Source organism: Rhopalosiphum padi, chromosome 2 (assembly GCF_020882245.1).
Source record: "Rhopalosiphum padi isolate XX-2018 chromosome 2, ASM2088224v1, whole genome shotgun sequence".
In the NCBI taxonomy this organism is placed as follows: domain Eukaryota; kingdom Metazoa; phylum Arthropoda; class Insecta; order Hemiptera; family Aphididae; genus Rhopalosiphum; species Rhopalosiphum padi.
In genome coordinates, this window is record NC_083598.1 from 19,535,240 (window position 1) to 19,554,466 (window position 19,227).

Here is a 19,227-nt window from a genome sequence, read left to right on the forward strand (position 1 = left end):
ATAAAGCTGCTACGAGTATCTAATACGTATTGTTTATCTCAATAAGTTATTTCAGATATTAAGGAAGAAAAGTCGTCGAATGAAAAAAATAAAAGTGTTAGGTACGATAGTTTTTCATTTTATTTTTATTATGGTTCTAACTTAATAATATTATTTTTCAGATTTTTATCACAAGTTAATATTAGAAAGTTATTTCATTCAATCGATTTTGAACAAGTCCATAATAATAATATATATTATATCGATTATAATTATTCGAAATACACGGATGTTTGGGTGTAACTTTTCCAAATAATCGAAATTTGTAAATCAATAATATCATTTATCTGACGTATATTTGACGATTGTGCGGTGAGCCAAACGGTATAATATAATATTTGTGTATGTAGCCTACATAGATACATAGACTGCTGCAATATTCAATAAAATAAATGGAATATAACGAATAGACGAACCGGTTAGACATAGGTATAATAGTGATAACCCGTACCTATGCCAACATGTAATTATTCCCTTCACTCATTATAAAGACCACGAGGCACGCGTCGTTATTGTTGAAATATACCTATGTTTATTATACGGGTATATCAACACCTGGAAAAATATTGTGTATCGGTGTCTGACGTCTGTGCTTAGTTTCTGACGGACAATCATATTTATTCAATCTCGTTTTCGTACGTTAAGGTTTAGTAACCTAACCTAACCTAACCGATTACGGCGGTACTCCGTATGAAATTGTTGGACGAACTGTATGAGATTACAGTGGCTCCTACAACGTTATTCAAACCTCGCCTAATCAGTTTCTCACAAAACGATTTTTTCCATAGTTAATAAAGTATTTAGTAATATCGATATTATCCTACGGTTAAATTTCTGCCACCTCATCTCTGCAAACCAAAAATTTGAAGAAAGTTCTAAAGTCGTATAGAAGAATCGTACGGTATACATAATATTATAAACTATAGAGTCAGCTGTACGGAAAAGCGCGAACATATTGCTGCAGTAGCCGCGGAATCGCAAGAGATGCGTTTACTTTCTTCACCGAGACCACGACGGAGTCCTGCAAAGTGCAGAAAAATAATTTCGTAAATACTATTACCACCACGCGCCCCTATAGGCTATATATATATATTCGGGATGAATCGGGTGTATTTCACAATATACATATACAAATATGTATATATTACACTACTGTAGACGGGAAAGAAGAATGGAAAGGGTACACAAGTCCTCCGTGTCGTTTTGTTGTTAGGCACACTCCAAGTACCAGCTATACACAGTGTCATGACTAGCCTACTTTCTTTTGCCGCCGCCACCGCCGTATACACATCGGAAACCGACCAATAAACCCACATTCGATTTCGTTCATTCGACTTGTCGCCGGCAACGCACGCGCACGTTACTGCTGCACTTGATTACTATTTTTTTTATTATTACTGTATAATCGTCATTATCGTTATAGTGTCGATCATTCCCATCGCATTCCGCGTATTTTGTACCGTTGTGTACTCATAGTCCACGCGACGAAGACCGCGGTCTACGGTTTTTCTTCTTTTCCCCGACGTTTTAGATTTTTAATCTTTTCATTTTGTCTCGCGTTCGGCTCGATCGAACCCCGTGGCTGCAGTGCGCCGTTTGTACTTTTAGTCCACCCTCTACTTGGATTAATATAATATATACACCATACGTTCGAACCGCTGCATTGTCGTGTGACACACCTGAAGCTGTACTTCAACATTATTTTTCAGGTAAGTCTACAAATGATATTATACGTTTCTATTATCTGTACTGATCTACTCTATTTATAAGCTATTAAATAACAACGTGTAACGTGATAATAATCGTCAACGACTCGTGCTGTGTGCGGGTTTTATGTACATACAATTACTGATATTTACTGATATTTACAAACATTATATTTGTATATATTATAATATATAATAATTTTATTGTAATAGTATATATTTTTAGAACGGATTAAATGGTGTACATAGTATTAAAAGTGAAAACTTATTTGCTAATCATTTTATTGCATATAGGGATCAAGTGGATTAGCGCACTTTCGCCCGAATTGTATCCTCGAAAACTCGTGCCTTTTGCTAATTTGCTTCTTTATATCATCGAACACGCATTAAATATCATTACATTTAATAAGGTAGTAGCCAAGACCAATACATACATATATATATATATATAGTTTCGTTGTTGTTTAATTTTATTCCATATAAGAACTTAGAATTTAGATTAAGAAACAAAACATCAAACATAATAATATGGTTTATCATACATTTTCTAATTAAGTCACTCGTTAAGTAATCAATCATCTCAACTTTCTTCGGGTTTTCTCGGTGATTGTAGGCACAAGGTCTCGATTTATAATAAATTAATTACTGAAAGTTTTTTAACGGTTGTAACAGTTGTTTTGATATTTCGGAACCGAATAAATCGTACCTAAATCATATATTATACTTATTCCAAATTGTCTACATAGGTAATTTTATATTTTTTCTCGTATGAATCCATAAACTAATAACAACAATTACTTTCTTATTTTAAACTTTGAGGCCTTATTCTATAATAAAACTCATAATGGTTATAATAAATGAATTATTGCTAATAAAAATAAATTATCTTATACTTTAAATAATTTAATGGATCGGCCACATTGTGTTCCGGTTCTCGGTGTTTAGAATTTAAAGCTGAGTACAAATAATTTTAGCCTTCTATTCAGTGATTTATATATTTCCTTTGCAATCTTATAGCAGAAATGTATAACTATTAACTCATGAAAATCAATGAAAAAAATATAATTAAAATACTATAATGTAAATTGATAAAAAAAAGCTAACTATTTTTATAAAGTAAAATTAATTTTTTCAAACATACGAACTATATGAACAATTTATTATTTAATATTACTTATTTATACTTTATTTATTATTATTCAAGCAGTCTTGTATACTATTAGGGTTCAAATGTACTGTACCTTCAAACTAGGTACCAATGTAAATACAAACAATGAAATGTATTATTGTATATAGGCATTTGATATTGATTAATATTAATTGTAATAGAGACAAGTTATTTTTAAAAATGAATATTTGGGAAGGTATCTATTCAAAAGTATACATTTTGTTTACTGCAGATGATTAGGTAAGTCTCTAAATAACAGTATTAATGTACTATATATATATATAGATTTATTACGAAATGGAAGAAAATCACCGTACTGTGTCGGCATAGGAATTACGGATTAAGAAAAAAAAAATTAACCTACCACACATCTTCTTGATTAGAGATCACATTATTTTTGTTACATAAATTAATTGGTTATTTAGAATCTATGTTACACAAAATAAATAAACTAAATAATAACTATATAATTTTCACGATTGCTTAATATTTTCGGCCAATTATACCCTCCTCTCAAAAAAATTGGAGGTTTATTCATATTATACTTATAATATGTAACACTATACATAATATTTAATAGACGTTATAACGATTAGAAATATATGAATGTCTAAATGTATAACTATGTAATATTATATAAATAGACAATATAGTATAACTAATTATCATATGATATAAATACTGTATCATGCATATTATATTATATCAGGGACGATAAAATGGACGACCACGAATCATTACAAACTCGATTTTTATTTTTTTAGTTTATTTTTATATATTTAATAGATGAGTCACAAATTCACAATTGCCGATAGTTTTCGATTTAATGAAAATTCTCGTTTTGTACGTCAAAGTATGACTATTTGTTGTAATTTTTTCAAGTAAAAAGTTCAATTCACTTTATTAATTTTGGCAATTTTATTTCTGGTACCTATATATTATATTTAATTTATAATAAGATTTAGGAATTTTAGTAAAAGTGTGATGATTGTGGAAAAAAAATACTCATAATTTTCATAAATAATAATGTGGAATTAATGTTTGTATACATTTTGTATAAATAATATATAATATACTGTATATAGTATACTTTATGTTATATATACCTCACAGTGTATTAATTTTTATTTATTTGACTTAAATTCTTTTGCATTTGGTTTTAATAATTTATTTTTTTAGTATGAATAATTTGAATGACAATATATTATGCACAAGGTAGAGATATGCATAAATCATATTATATGTTATAACTAGGTATTATTGAAATCTTGAATTTAAGAAGTAGAATGTTTTGTAATAAATATTGTATAAAAAATCAATAAATATATATGTAAACAAATAAAATAATTAAAAATTAAAAATTTGATAACAATAAAAAAAACCATTTTTTTTAGTATATCTAATCAAAAGTTTTTAAACTATATAAATGTTGATTTAGACATCGACATGGCACATTTGACTTATTCGAAAGACATTTAATTAAATTTAAAATAAAAACCAAGGTATACCAATCGTATATTAATCCTATAGAATTTAGATCCATCTAAATAATTGTATATAATATAGTATGTGAATCATATCAAGTTTGTTCTGTAAATTAAAATCACAGTTTCTTACCATACTTAATTACTTTCATTACCTAACCATTTAAATGCTTAATACGTGACTGCATAAATTATCTAATACTAAGTTACTTCGTTCCGTTCTAAAAGCAAGTCCTATTCTCTGTGAAATGGTTAAGTAAATATATTAATTTAACCATTCGCATCTATGACAGACTACCTATTGTTATATTTTTTTAGTGAATATGTATGTATAATCGTCGTTGTAATTATTCGATAAAAATTAATATAGTTAATTCGTATCTGTCGTCATTACCTCTAAACAGAAATTCAACTTCTTATGAAAACATTATCGTGCAATTACAAAAACTATATGTCATTCAACTACTTGTGTAGGATCTAAGTGACGTGTGTACAATACGTCAGTACCTTTTAATTATAGTAATAAGGTACGACCCTAGGTCAGTATGGAATTTCATTAGAATGTTTAAATGTATAAAAGTATTATTTTATCTTAATGACACCAGATAGTAATTATATTTAAAATTCTAGTTGATTTTGGTTGTATTGACTTTAACATGGTACGAAATTTGAACAATTTTAGGCGTTGACAATCATACAACAAAAAGTAATAAATAAAATTAAAGTGTTAATAAAGAATACAAATTAATAATGTAAATGATTTTTTTGCATAGCTCATGTACTTTTTATCAAAAGTTTTTAAATCTTTAAAATAAGTAAGAATTGATATCATCTATTTTAAATTTTATTTTGAACACGATTTCTAACCATACGATATTATAACCGTACAGATAATCGATATGCATCCAATATTTCAACCCACTGTATACTACTGCTCACGTTTATATTTGTAGCTAACTATTATAATACCAATACTTGTTTTGCACGTTTCAACGTTTGTGTTAATATGGGGTTTAGATGTCCTACAATAAAAAAAACTAAGTGTGAAGTGTTATAAAAATAACGCTAATCATAAATTGTATTCTACTCTTTAATTTAACAACGTGCACCAATGAAACTATAATTTACCAGTCGGTTAACTTCACGAGTCCCTCCGAACGTCGGAATTGTTTTGAACAGACCTCCAACGAAATAGCTATATTATTTTAACGCCAATTTATGTATAGAGTATTAAGCACATGCGTAGAATTTCTGCGGTGAAAGCTAACGAGATCAAATAGTTGCTTAAAAATGACTTGCTTTGTATTTTGTATCCATGTGTATGAAATATTGACACAGTACACAAAATATTAACATTAATATGTATATTATATCGTATCAACGTAATTAATCAAAATACGAGGTCTTCGCGGATCCCTTGACATAAATTTAAAGTATAGTTTTGTCGTTATGGTCACATCGTTGAATTAGGCATCAATTTACGTGACTAGGATGTCCGATATATATATATATATATTCAATCCGCGTCGGATATAGAACAAGGTGAAAATTATTGTCACTTTAGAAAATCACTGAAATTCGTCGATTGGAATTTCAATCACACTATAGAGTGCGAGTGTGTGTTTAGTGCGCAAGGTGAATAATACGTACTTACTATTAATACACGATGCACGTGATTTTTATTTAATTTTTAAGTGAAACCACTTTTCTTCTGTCGTTTTTCGTTGTATATATGTATATACTTTTTGTATTTATATTTTGGTTTAGAAATACATCAACGTTCTGTACATTTTAAATCGTACTTATACGTATTCTATACCATTTGAAGGATTTACTTTTATTGTTGTAGATAGTGGCGATGAACAAAATTTAGTAGGTATTTAATCATTGTACTTCATTGTTCGATATATTTGATAAAAAAAAAATGTTTTACAAATAATCAATTCGATTAGATTTTATGATTTTATTTATACTTGTTGTGAATCATCTCTGTTATTCAAATAAAATATTTGAGGGATAAGGTAACTATATTTTTTTTTTAAACACGTTATTTATAGAACAAACAATCTGTAATTGAGTATTATAATAATGATGTATACATTATGACATGGACCAGTGTTGATCTAGGATTTTTTTTGTAGGGGGAGAGGTCCACAATTGTTTATATTATTGTATTCATATCATATAATTTTGTAAACACAATGTATTTTAGGGTTTGATTTTAGGCCTTACATACATAATATAACTGTCAAAAAGGGGCCCTTGAGCCCCCCTTGAATTCGCCACTACTTGGACATTCATGAAAAAAGTAGCCACCCAATGAAAACACTTTAAGTAGATTTGACTATGATCGATTATAATTTAAGATAATTATTGAGATTTAAGGTATTTAAAATACATCCTAAAATTTAGGACCTAAGTTATAATAATTATAATCATCCAATTACCATCAGTGATGATTTTTACAGTATCTACTTATAATAGTTACGAGTATAGCTTTTAAGTAATGCATGTATTAATGTGCTACGCATAACCAACATGGTCAAATCAAGTGTTCGAATTTAAGGGAGTTTTCGAGTTTTTAGTTATGACGTGAACATTTATGTAGTAAAAATATAGAGTAATTCACTAAGCATGATCACATCTTCTTTTTTTTCAATATCATAGTTATTCAAAATCTGATTTCTTGAATTTTTAAATATATTTAAACTTTAAAGACTATAATATTTTAAAACGTTTGTGATTTTCTTGTACCACTTAAGGAGTGTCCTGTGGAGATACAAACTTTTATTTTAAAAAGACAACATTATTTTTCTACTATACATATATTATTTAACCTAATATTTTTCTGAACATTTGGAAGTATCAAAATTAAAATCCAACTAAGTAGTTTTTGAGTTATTTGATATAGTGTTTCAAGGATAATAGGTTAGGTTAATGGGTTTGGAAGGTAAATTGAAAATGTTATTAGTAATTAATATTAGTTTATCAATGTTTATAATTTATAAAAATGATCCAAACATAATAAATACTAGATTCAATATTACATGTAATTTATATTTTTATAAGACCATTTTGAAGGACTATTATCCTTATAATATGCATTTAATAACTGAGAAATTATTAATTTGAATGTTTTTTTTTTTTTTTTATCAACGATTCAGAAAAATTATTCACTAAATAATTTATAGTAGAAAATAAGAGTTCTCATTTGAAAAACTGAAGTTTGTATCACCAAAGGACATTTCTTACATAGTACAAAAAAATCTCAATAATTTGAAATTATGGTCTTAAACTTAAACTCTTAAAGTATATTTAAAAATTTAAAAAACCATAATTTAAATAAATCTAAAAAATGGTGGTTAGTATGGTTATGGTTATCATCATCCCGTATTGACGTACTGTAATGAGGACTAGGTACCAAACTGTGGTCAATACACTCGTGTACTGTATACTTTTGGCAATCTGCGTCACGCATAGTTGTAAATTGAATTATAATTTAAAATTATAATAAACTATTGTAAAACACAGCTGCATAGGACATAGGTACACTTTTTTTTTACGTTATAAATTATTGTACTAGGGAGCGAAAAAAAACCGATATAAATATTACGGCGCGAGAGTATTTTTTCGAGCATAGGAAGGTCAATGTCGCAGCGATTGGCAAGTGAAAGTGTACATAACCTTCACTCCGGTGCTATATATATAGATATATATTTATATACATATGTATGTGATGTGTGTGTATTCTCGGACGACACGAGGTGCTCGTGTTTAACAGTGTAAACACGCACGCATGGCGTACCGTTGGAATTTCAATTGAGTAGCGATATCACTTTATTTTAAATTAATAATTATATGTATTGGTGCGTGCAGATATAATATATACCTACGACGTTTTCGGAGTATTCCCCACTGTTCGATATTGCAGATTTAGAAAATCTCATCCCATCGCTGTTTTATTCATATACGAATCGTGGCCAAAGTATTTTTAAGGTTACTATCGCATTTCCATAGACCCTGAAAATATATTAATACTGTGGGTAATCGGTACAAATTTATAAAATATCTAAATAGAATACAGAATATTTTAGTGTTATATCCGTTTAAATTTTCAGTTATTTTATTTTTGATAGGGATTTGTCATAATATATTGAAAAGCTTTCACGGAGAAGTATGAATAGGTATTTAAAAATATTTAACATATATTCTACAGGATGTATTTAGATTTAAATTTCAAATACTTATCTGAAAATATTTTAATACTATTTAATTTTTGTATTTAAATGCCTATTGCAAATGTATTTTTAACAAATATGTAGCAATGTTTGTAAATGCCAATTAGTCGAAAAATTAAATTTACAAATTTATCACTTATCGAGATCCCACACGGTTACGCATTCTGATTCCTGTAGGTTATTAATTTACGTCATAAAAAACATATATACATACTAATAAAATTAAAAATATTTTCGAAATACCTATAGGGTTTTTAAATGCTCAAGTGGAAAAGTATTAAATATTTTCAGATAAGTATTTAAATATAGTTATACATATTAAATAGACTCTTTAAAATATATTATGGTAAATACTTTAAAATACTAAGTATTAGTACCAACTTTATTAATCTACGAAAGCTAGTCAATAGATGTCAAATTTCAAATTTCAAAAAAAAAAAAATTAGCACACAAATTATTTTGGCTTTTTAATTTTGTGTTTAAATTATAAAACTATAAAATTAGTATTCGAATGTGTAATTAGAGGTATGCTTGAAAATAATCATGATTGACGATTGTATATTATAATACTCTTGGACACGATTAATGGGCAGCTTCCCCGACGTCATTGTTACGGTTCTCCTCCATACTCTCTTACGTATTTTTATTATAGTCTTATCACTGTCGCCCTACACACGTCCGTCCTCGGGAAAACTCACACGAAGAGTGACGACGTGCATAATGCACATCATTGTTTGTAAAACAGTAAACACGAATAATACGCGTTGTTACTCCATCGCATTGTTATCGTGATCACGGTCCGTAGATCATCCGGTCGCTATTGTGCGTTTCACGTTGTTTCTGTAAATCTAATTGCCGCGTAAACAAACACGCGGCCGTTGGCGCGTCGAGATCGTAAGTGTGATATTGTTATTATTATTGTGTATAAATCAACGTTAACATATTAGGCACCTAGACAATTAAAAGTTAATCGTCGTCTCCACGTGTTCATGACGAAGATGATAATGATATTACATTATTTCGTGTGTACACATTGTGGCGGAACGCTGGATGTCCATCCAAGGCCGCGGCGCGTGTTAACGGTTTTCTCATTCGCTCGTTGATCATTCTATGCTCGGCCGAGACATAATAGTATTATCATGCATATTCATATTTCATATATATATGTATAGTTTATTGTGTCTAACGAAACCGACAGTAAATAATATTATTCTATAGTTACTATACGTACATACGAATTACACGTGGGTCTTGACGATTGGAAGATTCGCATCAATTTTTCAATACTAGTTGCACTCGTATAAGCGATAGCACACGTAAGTGGTACTTACTACTTACTAAGTACTTAATTTTACACACCTGAGATAAATAAGATATATATACATATAGAAACTGACAATGAAAATTAATTGTAAATATTGTCGTACCTATCGTAAATAAATTATATACCATTTTATTTATAAAAAACTCGTTACTACCGTTTAAGACGTTTGAGTATTAAAATTAATTAGTCGTGTTATGATTTAAAATACATAATTAATAGGTAATAACAAGGGTTTTGAAGAAATAAATTTCAAGAAAAAATAAAATGAATAACAATAAACTAGTAGGTATTTATGTATAAATAGATATTAGATATATAGTAATAGTAGTTATTCTTAGATCATATCTGATCTAAGATATATAGTTTAATAAATTACTCATAATAAATGTCTACATTATTCTTACCCATATCCCGGTATTGGTGAGTTTTTCACATTTCCTTGCGGTTATCATTACGTGCTTGTCACTTTGATTATATTCAATGAATTATCGTAAAAAATCATAATATTATGTAGTATTATATTATTATACCTGTATGATAACTATAATAATGGTGTTGAATAAGCAATTTCCATTGACGTTTCAACGTTTGTATGACAACGTTTATTCGTACAATTTGAGTACATGTATAAGACGTAAGTGCATATTAAATAATATTATTGTCGCCTGCAATGGGTTATTACTTATTATTAACAATATAAAAAAAACAAATGCGAAATTACCAATAAATGTGAATTTTACATGTTTTATTGTGTCATACACTTTCCTTTTTTTTACGATCGTACGTGGAACCGTTTTGACTAGATGAATGTAAAATGACACATTCTACTGTTAAGTAAAAAGACAAAAGAACAGGAAATGAAATTTTGTTTTTTGTTGACGGAAAAACGTTAATATAAATTTGAATTGTTTAGAAATATCGTCAAAATGGACACTAATACTGCAGGACGGACTACTTAAGTCATAAACTTAGATACATAATAAAATGGATAATAGTGATAATACCTATATATAATACCTGTAATACAATAGATACCGATCAAATTTACTTTTCAGAATACGTAGTCATAATATTGTATTTATTATCCACATAATTACAGAGCGTCTTACAATAATTTTCCGGTCAATAGCATTGTACTTATAACTCACTTTGAAAACTAATCTTGCAAATTATACTAATGTGAGTGAACAAATTTATTTAATAAAATTTGGAACAATTCTGAGAATAAAAATCAATAAAACATTCAATTTCGTCGAAAAAGTAAAATATATAATTCACCTATTAATTAATTAATATAGTATAATAATAATCAATTAAAATTATGAATCAATAACAATAATTACCATGTCCTCGTTCTTTTTTAAAAAATACAAAAAAAAACAATATGTACATCGAGTCAGTAGTTTCGAAGATTAATCAAGGCAACTTGGGGAATTTATTTTATATAATATGTAGAATGTAGAGATTTGAAAAAAAATCACTAACACTGTTATAACCAATGTTTTATAAATTTAAAACTCAAAGATAATTTTTAAAATATCATACTTAATCGTGGAAATTAAAAACAAAAAAAAATACATAAGACAACTTTCATGATACAATCTATTATTTGTTAATAGTAGTTTTTGGGGAAAGTATTATGCATTTTCTAATTCTAATGAATCCAATAACTATGTGATTTCTATGATTATAAAATATGAACATGAAGATTATTTAGTGTAACTGACATATTTTGTTTTTATTTAAACAAAAAAATAATTACAATCTTTAATATTTATATACAATAAGTAAATTTGGTAGCAAAAAATAACAACAAAACGAATAACGTTAGGAGGGAAACCCACCAATGTGGAAAATTTCTGACATGGCGGGGAACTCATATTTTTAGTAATAATTAATTACAAACTTTTTGAGCTTTGAAGTTGTACGCTTATTATGTTCTTGTTTCATTGATTTTTCAAACTAAAATATTGTATTCATTGGAGTACATTAAATTATTGAAAAATTAAATAAATATGTATAATATAATATAACATTGATATAGCACTCAACGAGTCTTACAGAATAATAACAGGATGCCTCAGACCAATCAGACCAACAGAGGTACATAAACTTCATATCCTAAGTGGCATAGCAACCCCAGATATACGCAGATTAAAGATAACCTAAACCGAATTTGAAAGATACAAATGTAATCAAGATCCAAGACACCTACTACATGGGTGTCGGGTACGTATTCACGCAAAAATACCTCAAATCAAAATAGAGTTTCATGAACAGTACAAAAGGCCTGATTACAAAACAAGAAAGACAAAATATGTGGAAAGAAAGAAATATAGAAAATTAGAAGCAGTCAATGAACCGATAATGAAATACGAAATATGGAAAACACTTAATCGGCTAAGAGCAGGAGCTCTCTCAAAAAAATTTAGTAAAATGGAAAAAAGAAGATAGTGACCACTGTGAATGTGGAAGCTTCTAGGACGAAAAACACTTATTGGAATGCTCAATGGGTAATGATGGAGACCAAATGCAAATGGACGGGACCTTTTTTCTAACCCAAATGCTATGATCACAAAAGTGATCAATTACTGAACAGAAAGAGGAATTTAAGCTGACTGACACGAGACTAACTAAATATAATATAATGTATTATTATAATATTATTATGTATTATGGTGAGCTCCTTATTAAACGTGGAGTATGCAACTAATAATACATCTTTGTCATTAAATCGGTGTTAAATTTCAGTAATTTCACTTACGTAGATATCTACGTTAAATACATGGGTATTTAATATTTTCACTCTATTAGATAAATTTGTTATAGTATATACTATATATTATAAGGAAGTGTCTACTTTATAATACGTATAGCTATAATTATTTAAATATTTTCAACATTTCGACATTAGGTAAACCTATAGTTATTTTAAATGTTTTTTTTATGCGTATTTTTATATTTTTGTAGCTAAATAATTAATCGCAACCATTTTACTGTTTACTTTAAGTTTTATACACACAAAACTAGAAAAGAAAATCCCTCCCTCTGGAAAAATGTAGAAATAAATTTCAAAACTCATTATATTTTTTGTTGTTTAACGTAATAATATTAATTAAAAATGAATAGATTGAAAATGATACGTATTATAATCTATTTAAGAAAAAAATAACTTTTTGCATTGATATCAAATGAATTACTTAATTTTGGGATTTCGGAATTATAATCTCTGCCTAACTGCACTTATTAATTTATTAGTAAATAATAAGCTTAAACTGATTTTTCTCCTCCCTTGGTTTTTATTTCAGTACTGTATAATATATTAAAATGTGAACTAGGAAATTAACAATTTTAAATGATTTATTTAAGAAAAAAAAATAAAATAAAAAGTAGTATAATAAATTAAATTAATCGGCACTAAGGCATGTGATGTAATGAATAGAAAGTAAATACACTTAAGAACTCTTATAAATTATAATTTGCATATCTGTATAGGTATTGAATAATGATTGAATTAATGATGCTTAAAATATTAATAATTACACGTTCTTCATTTTAAACTACGTATTTACGCCACGATTGTAAAATTATATAAATGTTTTTAATTTATAATTTTTGTATGTATTACAGGAGTAAATGGGTTTTACGACTGAACAATGAGTGTAAGGACATCTGTTTGTTTGATTTCTTTGAATATCCTTTTAGGTAAATATTAGTTTTAAAATTTAAAAAATAATTTAATTGCTTATGAATATGTATAATAATTTATAATTATTAGATAAAACGTTAATAATACTAATCGGTTCTTTCAGGATTCATTTTGTTCGTTAGAGGTGAACATTTCTATTTACCCAAGGAAAATAATGTAAGTAAAAATATGTTTAATTGTATTAAAAATTATTTTTTGTTTCCACGTTTCACATATTTTTTTATTGTTTAGGTTTTCTCTAATGATTTGCAAGATGACTGGGTACCGGTATCGGGCATTGATAAAAGGTCAACTAGACTCAACAATGGATTTTCACAAGTTGTTCATATAACGCCACCTGTTCGGTATACCAACCGACCGCTCAACGTACAACCAGCGGCTTCTAACAAAATTGAAGTGTTCGCTCAACCACCACCCACTATATTAGGTTCTTTTAGCGAATTTGGTCACGCAACTATCGAAGCACGAGAGCCAGCACACACTTTAAATTTCAGGCCTAGCTATAACTTTGACAGACATTACGAAGAGAGTAACGACCGGCGTTTTCAACAGAATGACTACAATGAACCAGAAGACCAAAAGCCTCCCGCAATCGTAGTATTCAACGCTCAACAACGTCACCCTCAAAACTATCAAAAGCCACCGCCAATACAACCACCTCCGCAATTCTATCAAAACTTCCAATACCATAACATAAACAACAACCCAAACAACAACCCCAACAATAATAACCAAAACAACAACCATAAGAGCTTTGGGTTTAAGGAACCGCCAATCGTACAAGATCCACCTAAGAGACTGACGCCATATTATGTGCCCAATGATCATATTTTCCCGAGACCGCAGGGCAATAACAAACAGGTGTATGCGGAACAGCGGCCAAAACCTTATTTGGTAAACCCCTCAGATCCGATACAACAACAACATAAGCAACATCACCACCATCACCAACACCACCAACAACAACAACAACCACCACAACAACAAGAATATATATCGTCTACAGAAGGAGGATCGTCGGCCTACTTCCAGAAGTATCCAGGTCACGTCGAAAACCAAAACTTATACCCTCAGATCTCAAATTTCGCACGACCGTTCGAACAGACGAATGGAGATCAAAACGTTTTTATAAAACCCAATCAGTATGTGCAAAACTTGAACGTAGGTACAGAAGTGCGGTTCGGCCAAGAATCCGGTGGTCAACCCACCCGACCGGTTACCGTGGACTTGTCAACCGCGTTCACGCACCCAGCGACCAGGCCGTTCAGCAAGTACCAAACACCGACGCCCAAAAACGAAGAGCTTTATCGGATATTCCCGGTCAAGGAAGTCAACGCGCTTCCCGCTTTTTTACCTACACCAATTACCCTGGGCCAGCAACAACCCGTGAACGGCCGTCCGAAGGCGCCTTACTTCAAGGAAGCAGCGGTGGTGGGTAGTTCGTCGGAGTACGACGCTCGCGAGGAACAGGACGAGAACGAGTCCAGCGAGCAGTATGATATACTGAAAAGTCCTACCAAACCAATGTCGACCTCGACTACAACCACGACCACGGTCGCGCCTAAGACGACGCGCAAACGAAAACCGTCGACGACGACGACGACAACGACGACTACCTCGACGACCACCGCCGTGCCGGACGATTACGACGAGTACGCTGTGCCCAATCGTCAACAGTTGCAGTTACAAGAACACCAACAGGACTACCGTCCACGACAACCATACCAACAACTGCACCAGGATTACGAAACAGTGGTTGTTCCGACGACGACGGAGGCATCCACTACCTACGCGCCCGTCAGAGAAGAACGACCGATTCCTGTTTCGGTGAATAAGTTCAAGAAAAAGAAACCTTTGCCGTCGTCCAGGCCTAAAGAAACGTACCCGACAGCCGAGTATGAATACGTGCCCGAACGAGTGACGTTGGCACCGACCACCACGACCACAGTTGCGGCGACCACGACCGCGGCTACCACAACGACCACGACCGCATCGCAGTCGAGTGCCGCCGATGTTGCGGCGTCGGACGCGCGCGTAAAAACCAAAGCCAAATACGGTAACGGTACGCGACCGCGGTTCAGTATCAAAGACTATAAAACCACGACTAGTACGACGACTACCACCAGCACGGAGAAAGCGCCGTATACGATAGGACGGAGGACGACGACCACCGCGAGTCCCGCGCCCACGGATCCGGAAACCGCCGAACAGCCCGCAAACACGACAGTCCGGAAGTCGTACAAGCCGCGAGTTCGGCCCAACCGGTACAAGGCTGGCACGTCGACGACGACTACCACGGAAGAACCGCAACAACAACAGCAACAGGACACCACCACGGAACGGGCGGCGTATCGAAGCAAATACAAACCCGGCAAGTACTACAACAGACTGAGAACAAGCACTGATTCGGCGGCGGCTATGGTGGACGACGGTGGTGAACCGGCGGCCGCCACGGAGCCGACTAGACCGGCAGTGTACTCGGCCAAACGGCGGACCGTGCCGACCATCAGGACGGCCGCGGTGCAATCGGCTACGGTCACGGCAGCCGAAGAGCACAACGCGCTTAGGAGGAGTTCGTCAGTGTCTCCGATCGACGATAACACTTCCGACGCAATGGACGCAGCGTCTTCCGAAGACGTAGACTACGTCGCAACCACGGTAGCGGTAACTCCGGTGGCACCAAGGCACAAGTACCATACTTCGTACGCGGCCGACAGACCGCTGTTGCCCATCGAATCGTTCTTCCAGTCGTCCATGACCAGTAAACGGCATCATAACGAGAGGCGATGATAATCGATGCTATACATATACGCAAAGCAGCTCAACACGTAATATTATAATATTAATATAGTGATAAATTATTAGAACAGTGATGTTCTACTACTGTAGGTGCTTACGACAAATAGCTGAGAAATATCCGATCACACGACGCAGAATGACAGTTATGCACTATATGTATCCATATATCTATTTATTTTATATTTATAAACAAGCGATCGGAGTACTTAATTTTTAATACATAAATGATTTTATATCGATGTGAATATGAATTTCCGTAACTATTAGCTTCTTTGTTTCGTGTTAATGGTTTTCAGTTTTGCTGTCTGATTATGCACCGAAACCTGCGTGTACTGGATGATCGGATATTTCTTGGCTTTTGTGTAATTCAATACCATAATTATCGTTATTGCGTTTCGCCGTCGTCGCCAATCTATGCATTTTGTACTACGACATAATAGTAGGTTAGGTACACATTTCTATACTCGTTAGGTAGTCTCATCGTAGGCCACTTTCCTCTAAATATAAATTATATTATCTGATTAATATTTCGTTGTGACATTATTATTGTAGTAAGTAGTTTTTTTTTTAGAACTGTACATAAAAATAATATTTATAGTTTTAACACGTAGTTTTGTATTTAATTTTTTTTTTATTATAATATGTATCTTATTTACACTTATTTATTTGAATAATAAAAACATATTCCAATCGTTAATCGTATGTTCAGTTTAGTCATGATACTATACGTACCCACAATGTATTATACGATAACTTTTGGAAGTAACAATATCGAATTAAAACATGCAATATGCTATATATAAATACTAAAATATACATATACATTAATAATAAAAATATTTATTTTTTAATGTATTATGAAGTCTTAAAATTATTTTTATGCTTAAATTATTGATTATTCGTATGTAGATATTATTATATAATATATATGTCTATTATAGGTATAATATAATATTTATATAATATTTTTACTTTTTAAACAACATTTATATTCAAACTGAAATACAATAATAATGTACAAGAAATGAGTAATTTAAATGAAAACTACAATTAAAAAATGTTCCGTAAAAATAGATTATAGTCAAAATATTTATTTATATTTTTATTATACTAAAACTATTTTAATTAATTTCAGACAATGTTATTACTTATTAGTATAATTAGTTACTACAATATATTATCACAGGGTCATTTAAATTCATTGTTAAGAATTTGATACTTATATCATATTATATTATGCACAGTTTCGGATAAAAAAATAAATTAAAATTAACTCTGAAAAATTTAAGTACATATATATACACAAGTTAAATAATTATTTTTATATTAAAGTAAAATAATTTCCAATCATTCAAAATAAAATATTGTATAAAATAAAATATTAAAAATTAATTTAGTATTAGTAGGTGCTTATAAATGTTATTATAGTATTATATTTAAGAAATATAATTAATATTATTATAAAACTAAAATTTAAATTATATCATATTATAAATAATCAAACATATTTAATAAATAAAATATGTATTTATTAATTAATATATTTAATAATTAATTCATAGAAAATATTTCTAATACCTACCCTATATAATTTAAAACTATAGACCTGTATTATTAAATTGTAATGACATTGTTTATAACATTAGCCGATCAAAAATTAAGAAAAATTAATACAATGGTCACAAATATAGATGCAAAATACATTAAAAAAATGCTAATGAAAATTTAAGGGATACCTTATAAATTAAAAATGTATGAATGGAAAATTAAACTTTTAGATTCTAAAATCAAAAAGTGCATATAATTAGGTTTGTTCGTAATTAATTAATAATTATCGTTTTAAATGAATATAATATTATTAATATTATGTACTTAGTATATAATTTGTTCTATTTTATTTACTAGTTTTTATCATTTTCTGCAAATCTGTATTTAATTCATCTGGATAAAATAGAAATCTCATAAAAATAAAAATAAGTACTATATACGATGTAATTTAATAATAATCATGATTTTGATTTTAAGACAATATTTTATTATGCTATAAATTATAATAGTGAATGTAATATTTATTTGATTATAATCGAATACCTTAGTGTAATGCTTCTCAAAAATCCCTTAAATAGTTGAGCTGAAAATAGAGAAAAAAATACCAATTCATCGATTCCACAATCAAATGCATCGAAGACCGACGATAGATGAAAGATGTTAGCTTATTTATATTATTAACATTTTAAATTATCAACAAGTATAACTAATAGTTTAAATGTTGCAAATAATATTACTCTAAAATGCTTGTGCGCTATGCTCGTTTTTAGTGTCATAAATTTAAATTCAATTTTTATACGAAAAATATTATGACAATAAATATTTATAAAGTAACACGTTCTTTTTATATAATTACATTTTCGAACTTTGTTGGTCTGTATGACTGTAAATGTCCATTAAAAACATAAAACGTAAAACGGGACAGTTCTAAATGATAAATGCCGCGGATACGAATTTTCGCTACTTCATAATTAAATTATATATTTTTTATTAGGGTTAGATTTATAAAATATTATAGTTTTTTCGGTTCTATTAATATTAATAAATCACAATACATTTAGCAAAATAATAAAATTATAGGTATTATATAATAATATAATATACTCGTTCTATTATTGTATGTTTATAGAACGTTACAACAAGTTTTTCTTAGAATAACACATTGATACCGACAGTAATTTTTCAGTTTATTATGTACTATAATATTGTTTA

At 30.1% G+C, this 19,227-nt stretch overlaps 1 protein-coding gene across 1 annotated transcript; it reads left to right on the top strand.

The window, feature by feature from the left end:
* Positions 1-1,342: 1,342 nt before the first annotated feature.
* On the top strand, positions 1,343-17,164 carry LOC132920292 (myb-like protein AA). Its single transcript, XM_060982558.1, has 4 exons — positions 1,343-1,748; positions 13,590-13,664; positions 13,772-13,824; positions 13,900-17,164. The coding sequence occupies exons 2-4, from the start codon at positions 13,616-13,618 to the stop codon at positions 16,456-16,458; spliced, it is 2,661 nt and encodes an 886-aa protein (XP_060838541.1). The 5' UTR covers positions 1,343-1,748; positions 13,590-13,615; the 3' UTR covers positions 16,459-17,164.
* Positions 17,165-19,227: the final 2,063 nt, after the last annotated feature.